Source organism: Cervus canadensis, chromosome 1 (assembly GCF_019320065.1).
Source record: "Cervus canadensis isolate Bull #8, Minnesota chromosome 1, ASM1932006v1, whole genome shotgun sequence".
Classification (NCBI taxonomy): domain Eukaryota; kingdom Metazoa; phylum Chordata; class Mammalia; order Artiodactyla; family Cervidae; genus Cervus; species Cervus canadensis.
In genome coordinates this window covers 34,124,710-34,145,007 of record NC_057386.1, presented here as the reverse complement: position 1 = coordinate 34,145,007, position 20,298 = coordinate 34,124,710, and the positions used below count along the sequence as shown (strand labels likewise).

Below are 20,298 nucleotides of genomic sequence, written 5' to 3'. Positions count from 1 at the left end.
TATCTATGGTGAAACAGATCACCAGCCCAGGTGGGATGCATGAGACAAGTGCTCGGGCCTGGTGCACTGGGAAGACCCAGAGGGAATCGGGTGGAGAGGGAGGTGGGAGGGGGGATCGGGATGGGGAATACGTGTAAATCTATGGCTGATTCATATCAATGTATGACAAAACCCACTGAAATGTTGTGAAGTAATTAGCCTCCAACTAATAAAAAAAAATAAAATAAAATAAAATTAAAATAAATAAAATTAAAAAAAAAAAGATACTCAACATCACTCATTATTGGAGAAATGCAAATCAAAACCACATTGAGGTATCATCTCACACTGGTCAGAATGGACACCATCAAAAAGTCTACAAACAATAAGTGCTAGAGAGGGTGTGGAGAAAAGGGAACCCTCTTACACTATTGATGGGGATGCAAACTGTTATAGCCACTATAGAGAACAGTGTGGAGATTCCTTAAAAACCTGGAAATAGAAGTGCGATATGATCCAGCAATCCCACTGCTGGGCATACACACCAAGGAAACCAGAATTGAAAGAGACATGTACCCCAACATTCATTGAAGCACTGTCTACAATAGCTAGGACATGGAAGCAACCTAGATGTCCATCAGCAGATGAATGACTAAAGAAATTGTGATAAATATACACAATGGACTATTACTAAACTATAAAAAGGAATGCATTTGAGTCAGTTATAATGAGGTGGATGAAACTGGAGCCTATTATAGAGTGAAGTAAGTCAGAAAGAGCAACACCAATACAGTATATTAACACATATATATGGAATTCAGAAAGACAATAATGATGATATTATATGCAAGGCAGCAAAAGAGACACAGATGTAAACCACAGGCTTTTGAACTGTGTGGGAGAAGGCAAGGGTGGGATGACTTGAGAAATAGCATTGAAACATGTGTATTACCGCATGTAAAACAGATGACCAGTGCAAGTTCAAAGCATGAAGCAGGGCACTCAAAGCTGGTGCTCTGGGACAACCCAGAGGGATAGGGTGGGGAGAGAGGTGGGAAGGGGTTTCAGGATGGGGGGACACATGTGCACCCATGGCTGATTCATGTTGACGTAAGTAATTATCCTCCAATTAAAATAAATTAAGTAAAAAAAAAAAAAAGATTTTTCCTGTGTCTTTCTTGATTTAGGAAAAACTGTTATCTAGTCCTACTACCTGCAGGTCATCATTTCACACCCTCTGTTTGAGATGACTCTATCAACTAGCATACCTTTGGCTTCGAGTAACAGCCAACATGCCAACTTCATTAGAGTTCTGGGTCTGGCACAGAGCTGCTGTGCAGGTAATGGCCATCCTCTATTGGTATTCTTATGAATGGGTCTTTGGTCCTGGCCCTTCTTCAGCCCCACAGTAATCTGCCTATTGGGACAGGGTCCCATCTACAACTGTCCAACCATGAGACAGAAACCACACTTGTTATTTGAGCAGGGAAATTTTAATATAAAGAAGTATTAACTAGTCAAGGGGAATGATCTATTAAAGGAGATAAAGAGATCTTAAGAATATAGAACCAGGAGCATGGGGAACAGCTATTACCTCTAGGGAGAGCCACACACAAATAGCCCAGGACTCTGGACTGGTGTGGCTGCTCTAGCGGTGCGTGAGAGCCGGTCTGTAGAGGCATGCAACAGCCAGTTTGCACCTTTTCACCAGCCTGCATTGAGGTTGGTGATGATGGGAGTTTACTGTGGAAATCAGGGCTTTATAAAAAAAAAAACAGTTGTTAAATATTGACCAACATGACACTGGCTGGTAAGGTTCATCAAGGTGATACAGGCCAGGGCAGGAAGCCACTGGTTGAGGTACCTGCAAACTCACCAGCGGATGGGTGCCACATGGTAAGGACAAGAAGGGAAAACTACCAGGACCAGAAGCCCCTTCCTCTTTGCTTTGTCCCTCCAGCGCCCTTTAGTGGCAAAGGCCTTCCTGATTCTCAGATACAAGTTTTTATTTCTTTCTCACATACATGTCCAGACATGAGCTGGCTGTCAGCAAACAGCCCATAGGCCAAATCCAGCTCATGACCAGTTTTTTTTAATAGCCCACATGCTAAGAATCACTTTTATGTTCTTAGATGTAAAAAAGCAGGGGGAAAAAGAAAGAAGCGTGGCTCACAAAGCCTGAAATGTTTACTTCTGGTGGCTTTACATGAAAAGTTTGCAAAGCCCTGGCCTAAGGGACAGCTGAGTTTAGTTTCACCAGATACTTCAAGGACCCACCTTGCTCCTCCATCCCCTAGACTAGGATGGGTTTGCCTGCATGGTTGATGCTGGATCATTACTGTATCCACATTCCAACTCCTAGGAAGAGTGAAGTAACAGTTTCAAGGACAGGCAGTTTCCTTTTCACCAGGTGTTACAGAAGGTGCCCCAACTGAATCTTGGTGAAGATTCAGTTACACTGCCACATCCACCTAAGGCTGGAAAACACCTCCAGCTGGGTGACAGTTTGACCAATTAAAACCCAAGGGGAAGGAGAGAACCAATTTAGAAAGACAATTGGCAGTGCTCTACCCCATGGAACATCTCCCCACTTCTGCAACCTGGTGCTGCAGGTTGACTGGGGAAGGAGTGTCCTGGTCCCAGAAATGGCAGAGTAGGATCAGGGAAGCAGAGGATGACTCCCACTTGGGAGCCAAGGGAGTGGAGTGTGGATTACAGTCCTCCTGTGACCAAAGTTTCAGCTGGTTCCCACCACAGCTCAGCTCAGAGAATGGGGACGTACCCAGCAGATCAGGGTTAAAGAAAAGTTTGTCTCCTTTCTTGAAGACTTTTTGGGTAATCTTCGGAAGCTGACCCAGACCTGACCCAGACCTTCGCTCACTCCAATGTATAACCACACTTTTTAGCAAAAGGTGTCAAATGATCAACTCTGCAGGCCCCCTGCCCTCATCCCCGCCACATCTGTCTTCTTAGTCCCTCCAGCAGCCTCAGACAGTGCTTTCTTCTTTCTGAAACCAAACCTGCCTTCTGTACCTTAAGTCTGTCCTTCTCCACTGCTACTAAGTTAAATTTTAGTATTTAGTTATTAGATAATTATCTTAATAGGCCTGGTTGTAAGTCGGAAGGCACCTGGGGGACAGCAAGTGAACGTCTGGGAACAGCGTGAGAAATCCCACCTTGAAATGTGAAACATCCTCACGAACGACCTGAGAACGACACCGGCTCAGGTCCCAGGTGGTGGGCGCCCCTGGACTTGACTTGGGGGTCAGCGTAGTGCAGCGGCCCACGCTTACTCCAGGCCCTCAGACCTCTCGCCCCACAGGTCACCAGCAAAAAGGCAGCTCGGGCGTCGGCCAATCAGCGCGGCGTGCCTCCCGCCCTGCCCGCCAGGTGGCGCACGGAGGAGGGTTGCCCGGCTTCCGAGCGCGGCCCCAGCTGCAAGGCTCGCGCCCTGACTCGACGCAAGCTCCTTCCTCTTGATCCCGGAGGCAGTGGCGGTCGAGCGCCTTCGATGACTTTTTTTTTTTTTTTCGATGACTTCTTAAAGGTTTGGAGGTGCCGGCAAAGTTGGGTCCACCGATAAAAACACTGCCTGTAAAGCGTGGTACGAAGAAGTAGAACATCAGCGTTCTCGTCGGCGGCACAGCAGGAGAGATGAGAGTCGCAGCCGAGTCCCCGTGAGAAGCCCGGAGCTGGAGACAGGGACGTGGCAGGGTCGGCCGGGGGCTGGGGAAGGGTGAGCTCGCGTCCTGGGTGGCCTCGTCGGCCGGCGCTCCCCAGCTCTCAGGGAGGAGGCGGGCTTCCTGCTCCATGGGAGAACCGAAGCATTCTCTCCTACTTCCACTCCGCGGCGCTGACCGCTGCTGCAGAGTTCAGGTCTCCACCAGCCTCGTGGCACGCAGCCCACAGGTCCAGTCGCGTCGTAGGCGCTCAGCCTGAGGTTGATGAATGTCCAAGGACCAACCTTATTGAAGCTCTGCCCTCAGGTTATCACCAGAATCGCGCCCCACTTCCCACTGGATTTTACTGAGGCTCCAACTCCCGTCCATTTTCAGTGGTTCACCCAAGGGCACAGTCTTGGCATAGCTTCATCTCCAAAGCGGAGGGAATATGATAAGGGAGAGGTTATTGCGGATTACTTGGTAATTTGTGTTATAAGTAAACGTTTGATTTCAAAACATGTTAAGGGACTACAGGAGTTCAAAGATGGGTTTCAAATGGTCCATGAATTCCCTGAATTTGCATGCACATTTTTCTAGGCAGAATTTTCTGGAGTTTCAAAGATCCCAGACCCAACAACCTGAGGCCAGGAGTGCCTTAGACCAGGAGTCACTTAAAAGAACATATTAAAACAAAACATAAATAAACACCAGCCCAGAAATCTCAGTAACATTTAAAAATAAAAAGAACCATTCAGATGATGGGGGAGGGGTTGCTTTTATTTTTTTGCCCGCTCAGCTTGTGGGATCCTAGTTCCCCCACCAGGTATTGAACCGTGCCCTCAGGCAGTGAAAGCATGGAGTCCTAACCACTGGACCACCACGAAATTCCAATCCAGAATATTTTACATTAAGTTGTTAATCATGAAAAACTATATCTATCTAGATAAAGAAAGTAGGTAACATTTACCCTGTTATGAAAGATTGAGGATCTCACCAAGCAAAGCAGATCAAGGACAGTGAACAGCATTGCAAAACTGAAAGGTACTACAGCACATGTTGGTGAAATTTATAGGTTGTTTAGTACTAAGATGAACTTTATAGGATGGCAAGAAACTGGCAAAACTTTTTTTTTTTTCTGCCCTGCTAGGCAGGTGGGATCTTAGTGCCTCAACAGGGATGCAAACTGTGCCCCCCTGCAGTACAAGCAAGGAGTCTTAACCACTGGACCACCAGGAAAGCCCCAAAGTCATATTAAGACCATAATGAAACAATGTATGTTGGAATGCCCATTAGAAAGGCATCAAATCAATAGAATTGTAAAGAAATACTTTATTTACACAAAGTGTTAGAATACCAATAAAACTGTTTAATTAGGAAAGGGTGAAAATATACATGGACATAGCTGCAAAAATCCTGAAGGGTATTTCTGGGTATTTTAGTAGGTCTTTGAGATTGTGAGGCCTGGTATTTTTAATGGGTCTAACATTAAGAAAACTTAGTATTTTTTTTCCTTGACAGAATTCTACTTGCACTAGATTATGACTACCAGTCGTAATTACGTTATGGTCAGATTTTGGCTCCCAAGTAAATTGAGGGGGAGGGGGCAAACAAGGAAAAGAGAGGAGTCTTTCTGAGCTAGCTGGATGAGAGGTGGTAAAGGCAGGAACTGAGGTTACAGGAAGTGTGTATATAAGAAGGTGGAAATAATTTCATTCACCAGAATTTCTCTTGGGAAAACACTAATATATGTTGGCAGGTTCTTCTTAGAATGAGATAGGAGAACTTCCTCCCTTAACATTAGGATCAAGCACAACAAAAACTGGTCACAAAATTGCATGTAATGTTCCAATAGTATATTTAACTGAAGGGCTGCTTTTTTTTTTTCTTTTTTTTCTATTTGCTAAGCAGTGGGTTTAAGAAAGTAATGGACCTGGGGGTGGGGGTTGCTCATTATCTGGCAAGAAAAAAGAAGCTTAAGTGATAAACCTGAGAGGCAAGGACAAAGAGAAAAATTTTCAGTGGCAGTTTGTCCAAGGGAACTCTGAGAACAAAATGTCTAACAGGATATGAACCTCCTTCTCCACTTCTTACACACCAAAATCTTCAGTAAAGCTAGTATTACTCATGGGTATGTTTGTGTGAAGGGATCCTTTGTGGGGAGCGTAAAGAGGTGCTGAGTTCTATATTAAGGGCTGGCAAGGGGTATATGTGCCAATAAAATGTTCAAACACAGGAATCAGAAGTTAAGGGAATGGGTGACCTCCAGGTTTCATGTGGGAAAGATATGTTTGGGTATAATTCAATTTGAGCTTGAGAAATGAAAAAGGAATGAGAGCACACTACACTTGTAATCACCCATGGAAAGAGGTAAGTTAAAGAAATGCTAAGGTCTATTAGAGAAAGAGGTATCTGGAAGGATGTGGAAACTGTGTAATCAATCGTCTTATTTTTACAGCCCTTTTCTCAAGCCAAGGGCATGAGCCTGGGGGGACACATATTGGGACACAAGAATAAACCCACTTGATGGGTTTGGGCTGTGACCAATTATGTTTCCAAGGACATGATTTAAATCAGTTATATTCAAATTCATGTAGTAATTAATAGAAAATGTACAAAGAATTTTGAATAAGGCAGTAATGCATCCACCTACCCAGAGTACAGCACAGTGTCTCGGAGCACAGATCAGGGCTGAGTCTTGGCTCTAGCACTTACGAGCTGTGTGATCATGAGCTTGATCATGTGATCAAGTTACCTGACATCTCCCCTGCCCCTCACCTTTCAAACTGGGCTAGAGTACCCAGATCACTGATGGTTATACAACTCTATAAACTAAAGCACATTCAACTGAACACTTAGAACAGGAGAATTTTATGGTATGTAAATTATACCACAATAAAGCTGTTTTGTCTGTTTTTAAAAAAAGAGGACCCACATCATAGGGAGGTTGTAAAAAATAAAAATGTAAACTGTCTAGCATTGTTCTGACACATAGTAAAAATTCAATAAATACTAGTGATTAGTATTAGTGTAATAAAGAGATTAAAGAATAAAACACTGAAGATACATAAAGTTAAATTTTTTAAAAAGAGTTCAGGAATTTTTGGGCTGGTTGAAACTTGAGATCATTTAGTTCAACTCCCCTTATTTTGCAGATGAGGAAATTAAGGATCAGCAGGTGAAGTGCCTTATTCAAGGTCTAGTTCTTAGACCAAACCCCAAGCCTGCTGGATTCTCATTAGTGCAATTCCCACTACCTCAGAAAGATTGCCTCAGAAACACTGACACATGGAAAATTGAGGATGTGTTTCCTTGGAGGAAAAAGAAACACATAGGAGAACACAGAAAACACATGTAGAGATGTTGAAGAAAGAGAATTCCAAGGTCAAGGGCAAACTGAGAAGAGGCTATCACATTCTGGTCCATGAACCAAGGCCCCCAGCAGTGGTCATGAGAGCTTAAGTGCTTTGGCAAGGCAGGGGCCCTGGTCAGTCAGGTGAACCTGCTCATCACTGTGGCCTGGTGCCTGCTGACAATGAAGCCGCACAGTCCTCTTTGAGCTTCTTCCTGACACAGGATCTGTCAGCAGCAGCAGCAGCAGGAACTGGGGCCAAAAGTGAACGCAGCAGAGTTCTTGGGAGCAGTCAGTCTGAGCGGCTGTGAAAGAGCTGCTTCTAATGCTGAGTGGCCTGGCCTCACTTGTTTATCCCCTGGCCTTGCTAATCAGCCCCTCTGGATTCTGAGGGCCTTCACTTATGATCCTGTAAATTGCCTGTCAGTTTCCTCCATCAGGGCACCTCTTCAAATCACGGAGGAAGTCCTAGATGGAAGATGACCCAAGTTTCCTGCTTCTTCATTAGTACTGCCATCTTCTAAGGAAACTTGATAGGGAGTTTGGAACATTTTGAAGCTAATAAAGCTTACTAAATCCCAATGCTAAACAGTGGAAAAGACAGAGAGGTATGTCTCCTAGGCCATGACTTTAACATTTCAGGGGTTAATATTCAAAGGGTCAACTCTGCCATTCGTAGGAGGTGGTGGAATCACGTTCCTCCGTTTTTCCTGAATAGTAACAATTTGGGCTGGATGACTGGTGCAGACCCCTAATGTTATGTGATCCACTAGGGAGTAAGGAGAAAGAGGAGGAAAAAGGAAAGAGGAGAATTAAGGCCTGAAACAGCTTTTATGATTTAACTCAGTACAGTGAAACTTCTCAATGAATAGTCCATAAAAGTGCCTCATCCTTTTTTGTCCAGCTGCTTAAATAAAAATCAGTACAAGGACAGGGGAGGTTCTGCCCATTCATCTGATCTGAGAACTCGAGGTGCAGATTAAGCACACGAAGTCTGACTTCAGCTCTTCCCTCAGAAGGCTTTCCTGTTTCGCAGATCATTCCATACAGTGGACACTTTGATGTCGGAGGAGGTGAGAGCTCCGACTGAAGGTCTTCTGGCATTCTTGGCACTCGTAAGGCTTCTCTCCCGTGTGAATTCTCTGATGTATGATAAGCTGGGAATGCTGGCTGAATGTCTTCTCACATTCATTACATTCATAAGGTTTCTCTCCAATGTGGATTTTCTGGTGGAGAAGCAGCTCAGAGTTGTCCCAAAAGGTTCTGGCGCATTCATTACACTGATGAGGTTTCTCTCCAGTATGAATTCTCTGGTGGACAATAAGGTGAGAGGTCCGTCTAAAAGCCTTCCCACACTCAAAGCACTCATAGGGTTTCTCTCCAGTGTGAATTCTCTCATGTCTAAGAAGTTCCGAGTTCCCCCTAAAGGCCTTCCCACATTCCTTACAAACGTAGGGCTTCTCACCAGTATGAATTCTAATATGCCTGATTATCTCTGAGTTCTGGCCAAAAGTTTTCCCACATTCATTACATTCATACGGTTTGTCTCCTGTGTGAATTCTTTGATGCCGGATGAGCTCGGAACTCTGCCCAAAGCCTTTCCCACACTCGTTACATAGATAGGGTTTTTCTCCAGTATGAATTTTCTGGTGTCTGATAAGGCCTGAGCTATGCTTGAAGGCTTTGCCACACTCATTGCATTCATGGTATCTTTCTTCAGTATGAATTCTCTGATGCTGAATAAGCTGTGAGCTAACCCTAAAGGTCTTCCCACATTCATTACATTCATATGGTTTCTCCCCAGTGTGGATTCTCTGATGTAGGATAAGGGCTGAATTCTGACTGAAGGCTTTACCACATTCTTCACATTTATAAGGTCTCTCTCCAGTGTGAATTCTATGATGGTGGATGAGATGTGAACTCTGAATGAAGGCCTTTCCACATTCATTACAGGCAAAGGGCTTCTCTCCAGCATGAATTCTCAGGTGCCTTCGAAGGCTTGAGTTAGTTCCAAATGTTTTTCCACATTCTTTGCATTCAAAGGGTTTCTCTCCACTATGAACTCTCATATGCTGAATAAGATGTGAGTTCTGATTAAAGGCTTTCCCGCATTCTTTGCATGTATGAGGCTTTTCTCCCACAGAACTTCTGTGTGTTTTGTTAGGTCCTAAATTCTCTATGAAGTTCTGGCCAGAAGTAGCAAATGTGCTAACTGCCTCTACTCTGGTGTCTCCCTGACGTGTGAGCAGGTTTGAGCTGAGTCTGCAGACTCGCTCACTCTCATCCTTCTCCTGATCTTTCTCACTGGAGGGTGATTTCTTAAAGATAATCAACTCTGATGCAAAGTCTCTCTCCTCAGACGACTTCTGCCTCAGAATCTTTTCTGTGGACTCTCCGGAATGCCCCTCCAATATGTCTTCTTCACACACTGCTCCAAACTCACGACCCTGGCAGACCACCTTTGGAAGTTTTTCTTCCATTTTTTCTAAAAATGCCCCATGTGGCTGAGATTCTTCAGAAATTTCTTCCTTGGGAATTACCTCCTTGTTCTCAGTCCCCATCTCACAATCTGAAATGAGAGAAGTAAGTCTGTGAAGTGGCTGTATCACAGCTAAATGAAGCCCATGCTAGGAAGTAGGGAGCTCGACAGGGTTCTGACAGCACTCTCTGTATCTGGTGAGATTATAGGATGCTATGGAAGAGAAGAAAAAGATTCAGGATTATGGTGGACATGCTACACAAATAGCAGACGCTGACTGAAGAGAGTGAGAGGAATGACCAGAGGAAGAGATTTAAGGCTAGAGACAGGAAATGGATGGTAAGAAGACGCTGATAAAGGTTCCATAATATTAACAGTGAGTTGGGACAGAACCTGAGGTTGGTAAGAAAAACATTCAAGGAAAATTGTGGCCATATTAACAGATAATATATGGAGAAGGTTGGGAGAAGGGACAAAAGTGACTAATATGACTCTGGAGTTTATAGAGGAAGTAACCAGAAATGAGTAGCAAGAAGAGCTATCTTTAGCCCAGTGCTGTGGTGCTCACCAGCTCTACAGAACAGGGAATTGTATATGTTGTAGGGGTCACCCACTCAGAAGGTTAACATGACTTAGCTACAATGGGCACAGAAGGAACCATGCTTGACTCCCTTATATTTGGATGAAGTAAGGTTCTAGCTTAATTCTCTCCAGATGGTTACTAAACTGTATCAATTCCTAATTTTCCCTACTAATTTGAAATGCCTCCTATACCACAGTCTAAAATTCTATATATATATCTGGGTCAATCTCCAGACTCCTTTCAGTTCTCCTGATCTGTCTATTCCTTCTCTAATACCAAACTGTTCAACCTACTGCAGCTTAAAAAGTTTTAATATGTTAGAGAAAGTTTTGTCTTCTTTTACAAAAACTTCCTGTCTATTCTATTTTTCCAAATGAATTTTAGTATAATTTTGTAAAATTTCCAAACTTACCCTGATGCTTTTATATCTATCACATCCCTGTATGTCTTTTAGTGAGTTTTTCTTATATTTTCTAACTGGTTGTTATTATATATATGTTTGCAATGTTGTTTTATTTATGAGTATTATAACTGGTCCCTTTATGTAATTTTCTTAGCACTTTTATAAATCTAAAAGCCTGTATTTATAAAAAGACTTCTAAAACACTATGGCAAGGATTTTTAGTTGTCTATCCCTCTTCCTCACCTCATCAACAAAAGAATAATGAATTTACTTTTGTAGCAACAAGGCTACCTAAGGAAATGTATTCTCTAGCCTTCTTTGCAGCTAGATTTGGTGACGTCACCAACTTCTGGCCAACAAGACAGTAAAATGCAAATGAAAGCACAAGGGACTTCTGGGATATCTACTTAAAGGTAAGGATACATTTCTTCACCCTCCTTGGGGCTGTGCCTGGGGCATTAGGTGACAGCTGGAGTGCCACCTCAGACCATGCGTTCACCAGCACGCCCTGGACCAGAGCAGGAAGGACCCTGGGTCCCTGGTGACTCTGTAGAGCTTCCAGACCAGCCCTGGAATGCCTGTCTCTGGATTTCTTTTATCTAAGAGAGAAATGAGGTTTTTCCTTGCTTAAGTCATTATGGTTTTTTTATTTATGAAGTCAAACTTGCTACTAACAGGTACAATGGCTCCAGAGATTTGGCAAGGGTAATAGTAGTAGTGTGAATGAAGAGGAAACAGACTAGAGAAATGTTTGAGAAAACAAATCCTCTAAGACTTGGGGTACAATTGAATACAGGCATGAGGTAGGTATCATCAGATGGATAGTGGTACCACCAAGGTTGGGAATAGGAGGGAAGATGACAAGTGAGCTCTGTTTTGGACAAGATGAGTTTCAACATATCCATACAGAAATATCAAAGAATCAGCCAAAATATATTGGTCTAAAGCTTACAGCAGTCAAGACAAGAGATACAGACTTGACAGTACTCAGCATAGGCAGTAATGAATACAATGTGAGAACTGTCAGATACTGAAGACAGAGACCTAGAAAGCCAAAGCCAACATTCAAGAGTACTCCAGTTAAATTCCATGTTCACTCCAGATCCTTCCAACTTTTCTCCACCCTGCTCTCTGCCCCAGAAGGCTAACCTACACAGCACTCACCAACAGGCCCTCTGGCTGCCAGTTGTGTTTTACCAATGGGGAGCCCCAACAGGAGGCTGAAAGGAGGGAGGAGAGTGAGGTCGGAGTATTTATCCTCCTGGTTCCTTCCTATGAGGTCTCCTTGAGCTCCTGGTGCCCTTCAACTGAAGCTCATTACTCGTCTCAAGGAGTCTGTGCTATCCAACTGTCTCATGTGGGTTCCAGAACCTCTCCTACCTCTTATCTCTCCTGGTCTAGGGCTGGTGACTACTCTGCTACTGCCAGTCCCAGGTTCCTCAACACCCTTCCCACATCCACACCTTTTACAACTAACTTCTTTGCAAATAAACCCTACTCAAATTATCCTAATTTGAGCGAAGTACCTGTTTCCTGTTAGGACCCTAGTGATAAAGGGGTAGTGAGAGGAATATAAGCCCTCCAGGAAGAGAAAGAAGGGTTAATGAAGTAGAAGTACCAGAATACAGAGGCAGAGAGGTCACCAAGGCCATGGCAGAGGGAACAACAAAGCATCAAAGGCAGCTGATAGATCCAGGAGGAAAGAACTGGGAAACGCCTGCCGAGGAGTTACAGGTGACACATGAGAACAGAGTCCATGGAAGGACAACAGCAGAAACCAGGAGGCAGTGGACTGATTAGTAAATTTGCTGCTTCTTTCAGAAAATTTAGACGAAAGGAGAGGACCAAGATGGGCACTAGTGCAAAAGGCCAAAGAAAATCAAAGAAGGATTTTCTCCAATGGGAGAGAGTTGAATATGCTTATGTTAGAAAGGATGGTGCCAGTAGAGAGAAAGCTTAAGAGGGAAGAAAAGATGAGATTAGTGAAGAAATGAAGATTCTCAGAGGCAGGAGAGACTGGGGAAGGGGAAAGGGGGGATTTTGGGGGTGCCCTTTGTACTGTCCTTTTTCTCTGCCCAGCCTCCAGTCATCCACAGGATCATACCCTGCGGCCTGCCGAGTCACTCAGGGGTGCAGCCCTGGTAAGCTCCCTCCCCTGACACCTGGAAGGAACCTGATCTCCTACTGGAATCCTAAAGTCTTGGAAGCTCTTTCTGCTACCCCTAAAAATGAACTGGAATCTTCTTCAACTTTCCCCCACCCAGTGCCTTCTCTAATTTTCCCATGGAAAAAAGGCAGACACTCAAAACCTGGATTTCCCCTTTCCATTGAAGTTTTTGAAAATTATAGATAATGTGTACCTATATAACTGTAAGAATTCATCATAGAGAATTTAGCTCTCTTCTTCAACCATGGTACTATTTGAGTTAGGAAGCGCTGTCCTAAATAAATTTCTCTCTAATGCTCATCCAAGAACAAGTTCCACAAGCTGATATTTCAGTCCCTGTCTACTTCTGACCCCTCTCTGGCCTTTCCTTTTCACCATCTCTCCTATAGTTACTTCTTTTTATCACCTAGCTCCTTACAAAATCAGCATTCATAAAACTCACATCTGTCTCACACCATATGGAAAACCATGTGTTCACAGAAAAACAAGACACAAGACATAGAAGTTAGGCATGTATATCTATCCCCAACTTCAACATTTGGTTCAAAATTCTAATCCAGAAAGTCTTCCCCAATTAAATTTTGCCCCCTCTGATTATTTTTACTTTGCATTCCACCAGTGCCACAATACTAATGCCATTTGTTAAATATTGTTTTGTTTTATAGACACCTACTCATGTATAAATAAAACCATCCTTCCTTTCTTTTTTTTTTTTCTTTTGGCCACACTTGGAGGCATGTAGGATCTCAGTTTCCAACCAGAACTGGAACCCATGGACCCTGTAGTGGAAGTTCGGAGTCTTCACCACTGAACCGCTGCGGAAGACCCAAAGCCAACCTCCTTTTGACTGATTTTCCCAGAGGCACAGACACACATTAGACCTTGTCCTCATGTGGAAACACTCCACTACTCATAGCACAAATTCAAATTTCCAAACATAATTTCCTATGTTTCTCAATTCTTCACTTTTCTAAATTTAAAATGAGTTTTTTCTGGAGAGACAGAAGATGGACATGCCATCTCAGAAGTAGGCTGAGCACTCTTAGTCCTCAATTTGGGGGCTGAAAAGTGACTGCTGGGTCTCCAAAGTTCAGAACAGAGTTTTCAACTCTGCAGATCTGTATTTCTTTTAATGCACTCAGAAATCCTCCTTCACAAAATAATGATGCATAAACCAAATATCCACCAACTTATTAACCACGAGAAATGAAACTTTTAAAGGACCATACTGCCTACATGAGAAGCCACATAAAACTCAAAAAATTGTTCAGTGGGCTTGCAATCATAGCAGGAAGGTTTTTGTGTGTTTAATAAACGATCCTTAAATAATGATTCTTGGCCTGGGATTAGGTTAGATGCAGAAAAGTCAACTAGAAAAACCTCTGAAAATACTAACTTCCAGGTCCCACCTCAGATCTCTTAGAGTCAGAATCTTCAGGGATAGGCTAAGTCATCTGTTTCCTTCTTTAGACCATAAGCAAGGATGATCTATTCATCTTGACATTCCCAGTGCCTAACATATTTCGGGTACCTGGTAAATACACAAGGAATCTGTGTACATGTCTTGTCTACACAAGGAATCTGTGGTACCCAGGAGGAAGAACTGGGCATTTCACTCATTTCTGTATCTCAAGAGCCTAGATCGGGGGTCTGACACATTGCTGATGTCAGTAACTAGCTGTAAAAAGAAACTCCTTTAAAGCACTGTTGTCTTCTTTTCCTCTGCTGTCTCCCTGTTCCCACAATCAGCAATGCTCTATTAACTCTGCACTCAACCTCACCTCCTTTCCACAACTAACCCTTCTAAGCCAATATCCCGTCTGACGTCCTGGGCACAAGCTGCCAGGAGGCCTGGAGTTTTTGACAATGCCCGCCATTTCGTCCCCGCAGTTTACTTGGGGATGGAATATCTGAGGAAACCACAGCGCCCATCGGCCTCCACGTCAGGACCGAGGAAGGGGGTGTCCCTGCTGCTCTCGTCTGGCGACTGACAGGCAGGGAACCAGGGCGAAGACGGGCCCTGGCCGCGTCCAGGGTTTGTGCGGGTGGGGACCCGGTGGGGGCTTGGGGGACCATAACGTCCAAGGTCATACATCGAATCCGGGTCTGATAGGGGCCTAAACGTCGAGTTTCCGCGGGGCTCGCAGGCCAGGGGTTCGGGACCCCAGCGCCCTCCGCCCCCCGCCGGGACGGGATGAGGTCTCACCTCAGGCAGCTACCGCCCCACACTCGCTCCGGTCGGGCTCCCGAAGCTTCTCCGCCCGCTCGCTCAGAACCCGCAGCTGTTGTCTTGGTTTCACGGGCGACGGGCATCGGCCACTTCCGGTACCCAGGCAGCACTCCAGCCAATCAGCACGCGCCGCACTCCCGGGAAGAACAGGTGGTCGGCTGGCGGGCGACTCCTCACCTTTTCCAGGCTTGCTTTGCCCCGGTTCTCGCCCGCACACGAGCCCCACCTCGCCGCTGCCTTCCACACCAGCTCCCTGAAGTGGCCTTTTGCGCCTGGCAATGCCCACTTCTGCCCGAGGATCACCGACAAGCTGGGTCCTCCGAGTTTCCTAGAACGGCTCCAGGGATGCACTTCCGCCCTGGAACCGGCCGCTCTGCACGCTGATGTCGCTCCCCAAGCATTGATCTGGACTCAAGAAATTGAAAGTTGGGTTCACTTTCTCCCCGGGCAGAGACTGTGTCCTTAACGTCCCCATCTGCATCTCTTATCCCATCACTCCCTTCGCTGACTCCACGAATCTGGTAAACACAGACCCCTACAGCCTAGGAACAGGCCGGTCATCTGCTGGGGGCAAAGGAAGACCCACTCTTGAAGTCAAGGAGGGCTTACTGGAGGGAGTGATGTTTAGGCTGAAATTTGAAGGTTGAGCGGGAATTACCGGGGTTAAGAATGAAGGGGACGGTGGTTCAGGCAGTGGGAACAGCATTCTACCATAACCTTATTTCTTGAATAGCTTGGTAGTTCTCAACTCAGCACCCGTGTACTTGTTACTTTCTCCGCCACAACTATCGAAGCCCGCGCGCCCTAGAGCCTCTGCTCTGCATCAAGAGAAGCTACCACAATGAGAAGCTGGAGTACAGCAACTGGAGAGTAGCCCCATTGCCACAACTAGAGAAAAGCCCATGCAGCAATGGAAGACCCAGCACAGCCAAAAATAAATTAAAAAAAAAAAAAAATCTTTCAAAAGTGTGGTGTCTGAATCTGCAGCAACTGGAATGATGGTTAGAAATGCAAACTCTCAGACCCCACCCACAGATCTCCTGAATCAGAAACTGAGGTTAGAGCTCAACAATCTGTGTTTTAACCAGCCCTTCAGGAGTTCAGATGCACTCTAAAATTTGGGTGTCACTGGTCCAGACGTTCAGTTCAGTCACTCAGTCTTGTCTGACTCTGCGACCCCATGGACTGCAGCATGCCAGGCTTCCCCGTCCATCAGCAACTTCCAGAGCTTACTCAAGCTCATGTCCATTGAGTCGGTGATGCCATCCAACCATCTCATCCTCTGTCATCCCCTTCTCCTTCCAGCCTTCAATCATTCCCAGCATCAGCGTCTTTTCAAATGAGTCAGTTCTTCACATCAGGTGGCCAAAGTATTGGAGTTTCAGCTTCAGCATCAGTCATTCCAATGAATATTCAGGACTGATTTCCTTTAGGATGGTCTGGTTGGATCTCCTTGCAGTCCAAGGGACTCTCAAGAGTCTTCTCCAACACCACAGTTCAAAAGCATCAATTCTTTGGAGCTCAGCTTTCTTTATAGTCCAACTCTCACATCCATACATGACTACTGGAAAAACCAGAGCTTTGATTAGATGGACCTTTGTAGGCAAAGTAATGTCTCTGCTTTCTAATATGCTGTCTTGGTTGGTCATAGCTTTTCTTCCTAGGAGAAAGCATCTTTTAATTTCATGGCTGTAGTCACCATCTGCACTGATTTTGGAGTCCAAGAAAATAAAGTCTTTCACTGTTTCCATTGTTTCCCCATCTATTTGCCATGAAGTGATGGGACCAGATGCCATGATTTTAGTTTTCTGAATGTTGAGCTTTAAGCCAACTTTCTCACTCTGCTCTTTCACTTTCATCAAGAGGCTCTTTAGTTCTTCTTTACTTTCTGCCATGAGAATGATGTCATCTCTGTATCTAAAGTTACTGATATTTCTCCCAGCAATCTTGATTCCAGCTTGTGCTTCATCCAGCTGGGCATTTCGCATCATACACTCTGCATATAAGTCAAGTAAGCAGGGTGACAATATACAGCCTTGACCTACTCCTTTCCCAATTTGGAACCAGTCTGTTGTTCCATGACCAGTTCTAACTGTGCTTCTTGACCTGCACACAGATTTCTCAGGAGGCATGTCAGGTGGTCTGATATTCCCATCTCTTCGAGAATTTTCCACAGTTTTCTGTGATCTACACAGTCAAAGACTTTGGCATGGTCAATAAAGTAGAAGTTGACATTTTTCTGGAATTCTCTTGCTTTTTTGATGATCCAATGGATGTTGGTAATTTGATCTCTGGTTCTGCTGCCTTTTCTAAATCCAGCTTGAACATCTGGAATTTCACAGTTCACATACTGTTGAAGCCTGGCTTGGAGAATTTTGAGCATTACTTTGCTAGCCAGACATTAACAGTGTTTCATTTGATCAGCCCCAGTATGTGGGTTAGACAGGAAAAGGATAAGTTGTATGCTCCTAGCTACTCCCCTGCCTACCACCTGCTTCACCACACTAGCCAATTTAGAAGCCATCTGGAGCAACAGGGACCTACCAAGGGAAGAAGCCAAGGCATATGGTCCACAAATAGCCGTTCTCATGACTGGGTGTATGAGATGTGTATGACTGGGTAGGGGCTGGTGTTTCACAGTCTCCTAACAGTTTCAGGACTTCCATGGAATTGCTTCTTATATGTAAGTATGAGCAGTGTTGCTCCTCTTGAAAAAAAAAATGGCAGCCAGGAATGTCAGCCACCTCTTGAATTCACACAGAGACAGGAACATGGACAATAAAAGGCACACGGTTCTTGCTCACCCCTGGCCCTTCTCTTCCCTCTGGGAGATGTGGGGAGGAGGGCTACCAGTACTGGCTACTCTCCTCTTAGACTTCAAAACCATGCCACTTCTCAGAGTAGCTTACAACTCTGATTTGGACCAAGTGCCAATCATAATTATATTTTCTATCCTCTATGGACAACATTCCAAGCTACTACCAAACTGTTCATAACAGCACTCAGTGTCCCCTGAGATTTAAATGTAAGTCTTTGTGAGGATTCTTGCAGAAATGACCAAAAGCACCCACCTTAAAAACCTTCATATCTTTCAAAACCCTTTTCTCCCAGCGAATAATCCTGGGCCAGGGCCTGACCTAACACAGGGACACTGGCTTGGTAGCTTTCTCTTCCTGTAAACAGTTCTTCTCTTTCAATTCCCCACATTCATTCTTTTTATCACCATCATCACTCTCCTTGATCCTGCCTTCCTTTCAACTGCACCAACCTCACAGTACATTCAACACACCAGAGTCTTACTCAGCACGACACGAATGCATCCTGCCTCATGTGACTTAACCATGTCCTATGAACACACCTTTTCCCACACACAGAGTGCTCCTTGAGAGCCAGCACTGGGTTACACGTCCAGAAGAGCCGCCAGCCATGCTGGGCCCATGTTCAGTAGAAAGCGACTAACCTGAAATACTCCTATCTCAACTCCAAACACTACAGCAACTGGCTGAAGGTGAGTCAAGGCTCAATTAAGCCTTCAGTGTTCCCCTTACACCTTCAGCTATGAAGATGCAAGGAAGTAAAACACAACGGCAATCTCCTTTTCTAGGGTTAACAATTACCCCAGGGAGCCCAGAGCAACCAGTTCTGAGCCTGATCCAGCAAGGTCATGTTAAAGAAAGAAAGTGAAGTCTCTCAGTCATGTCCAACTCTTTGCGACCCCATAGACTGTAGCCCACCAGGCTCCTCTATCCATGAAATTTTCTAGGCAAGAGTACTGGAGTGGGATGCCATATCCTTCTCCAGGGGATCTTCCCGACCCAGGGATCGAACCTGGGTCTCCCGAATTGCAGCAGAAGCTTTACCGTCTGAGCCATGTCAACATCTTAACGTCTGAGGTCATGTTAACATTGTCCCAAAACAGCAGATCCTTCCTGGACAAGTTCTAAACCGAAGAGGTGCCTTCAAGTTCCTGTAAGGTCCACGTCTCTCTCCCTCTCAGGTGAAACCATGGCCCCTTTCATGTGGGATGTGTGTGTGTGTGTGTGTGTGTGTGTGTGTGTGTGATCAGTCATGCCTGACTCTTTGCAGCATTATGGACCGTAACCCACCAGGCTCCTCCATCCATGGGATTTTTCAGGCATGAATACTGGAGTGGGTTGCCATTTCCTTCTCCAGGGGATCTTCCCCACGCAGGGATCGAACCCTCATCTCCTGTGTCTCCTGCATTGGCAGGTGGATTCTTTACCACTAGCGCCACCTGGGAAGCCCCACAATATGGGATAAAATGCAGCAACACCTGGAAATCTCACTCTCCACTGACCGGGCCATGGTTCAGTGCCAGGTAGAGAGACAGAGAAGAGAAGCCTGCTCTGGCAGAGGGGTCAGTGCTGGGCTTTGAGGATGGAGAGCTGGAGGTGGTGGCAGGAAATGCATTGGAAATAGACAAAAGCAGAATGTACAAGGGAGCAAGTGATCAGAGGACAAAGCAGAAGAAAACTGTACCCCAGGGCATGAGGCTCCTCTCCAGGTCTCTGGAGTCTTCACAAGGTCAGCAAAATAATGAGCCCACCTGAGGAGTGTGAGCCCATATGCTCAAGAGCCTGTGCTCCTCAACCAGAGAAAGCCTGTGGACCACAACAAAGACCCAGAACAGAAAAAAAACAGAGCCCACATACCACCAGGGCTAAGACAGCACCGCTAGTGTCTCTGTCCACTGAGCCCCTCATCACAATATTTCGAGAAACTGCTTCTAAGTATAGTCTGAATTCCCATGTGAGTGGAAATCATTTGCCATCCAGACCAAGGCAGTCTTACATGCATATTTCTGAGGCTCTATTTTGAGAAAACAACATGGGAGGAGTGTTGTGTCCGAGTCCAAGTGTCTCCCACCATCACAGGGACATGTTAGTTCCCAATGTGACTATAGAACCTGTAGGAGGCCAGAATGACTCCTCACTTTATCTTCATGATGCTGTTTTTCCAGCTCAAGATACAGCCCCTAAAAATCATGGATGATATTTGGTAAAGATGAAAACCTGAATTCAAAAAGATACATGCACCCCAACATTCATAACAACACTATTTACAATAGCCAAAACATGGAAGCAACCTAATGTCCATCAAGAGATGAATGAACAAACAAGATGTGGTACATATGGAGACAATGAGATATGACTAAGTGATAAAAAAGAATGAAATACTGCCATTTGCAACAACATGGATGGACCTAGAGATTATCGTACTAAGTGAAATAAGTCAAAGACAAATATATGATGTCAGTTATATGTGGAATCTAAAAAAGTGATATAAATGAACTTATTTACAAAATAGAAATGGACTCACATACATAGAAAATAGGGCTTCCCTGGTGGCTTAGATGGTAAAGCGTCTGCCTGCAATGCAGGAGACCTGGGTTCAATCCCAGGGTTGGGAAGATCCCCTGGAGAAG

The 20,298-nt window shown here is 44.9% G+C and overlaps 1 protein-coding gene across 1 annotated transcript; it reads right to left on the bottom strand.

Annotated features, from left to right (window-relative positions):
* Positions 1 to 4,953: 4,953 nt before the first annotated feature.
* ZFP3 (ZFP3 zinc finger protein) lies at positions 4,954 to 15,113 on the bottom strand. Its single transcript, XM_043477066.1, has 2 exons — positions 14,829 to 15,113; positions 4,954 to 9,559 (listed from the first exon to the last, which is right to left on the bottom strand). The coding sequence occupies exon 2, from the start codon at positions 9,549 to 9,551 to the stop codon at positions 8,028 to 8,030; it is 1,524 nt and encodes a 507-aa protein (XP_043333001.1). The 5' UTR covers positions 9,552 to 9,559; positions 14,829 to 15,113; the 3' UTR covers positions 4,954 to 8,027.
* Positions 15,114 to 20,298: the final 5,185 nt, after the last annotated feature.

Excerpts from the sequence above, each read along its gene's own strand:
- ZFP3 (XM_043477066.1), bottom strand. The coding sequence starts at position 9,551 with ATGGGGACTGAGAACAAGGAGGTAATTCCCAAGGAAGAAATTTCTGAA.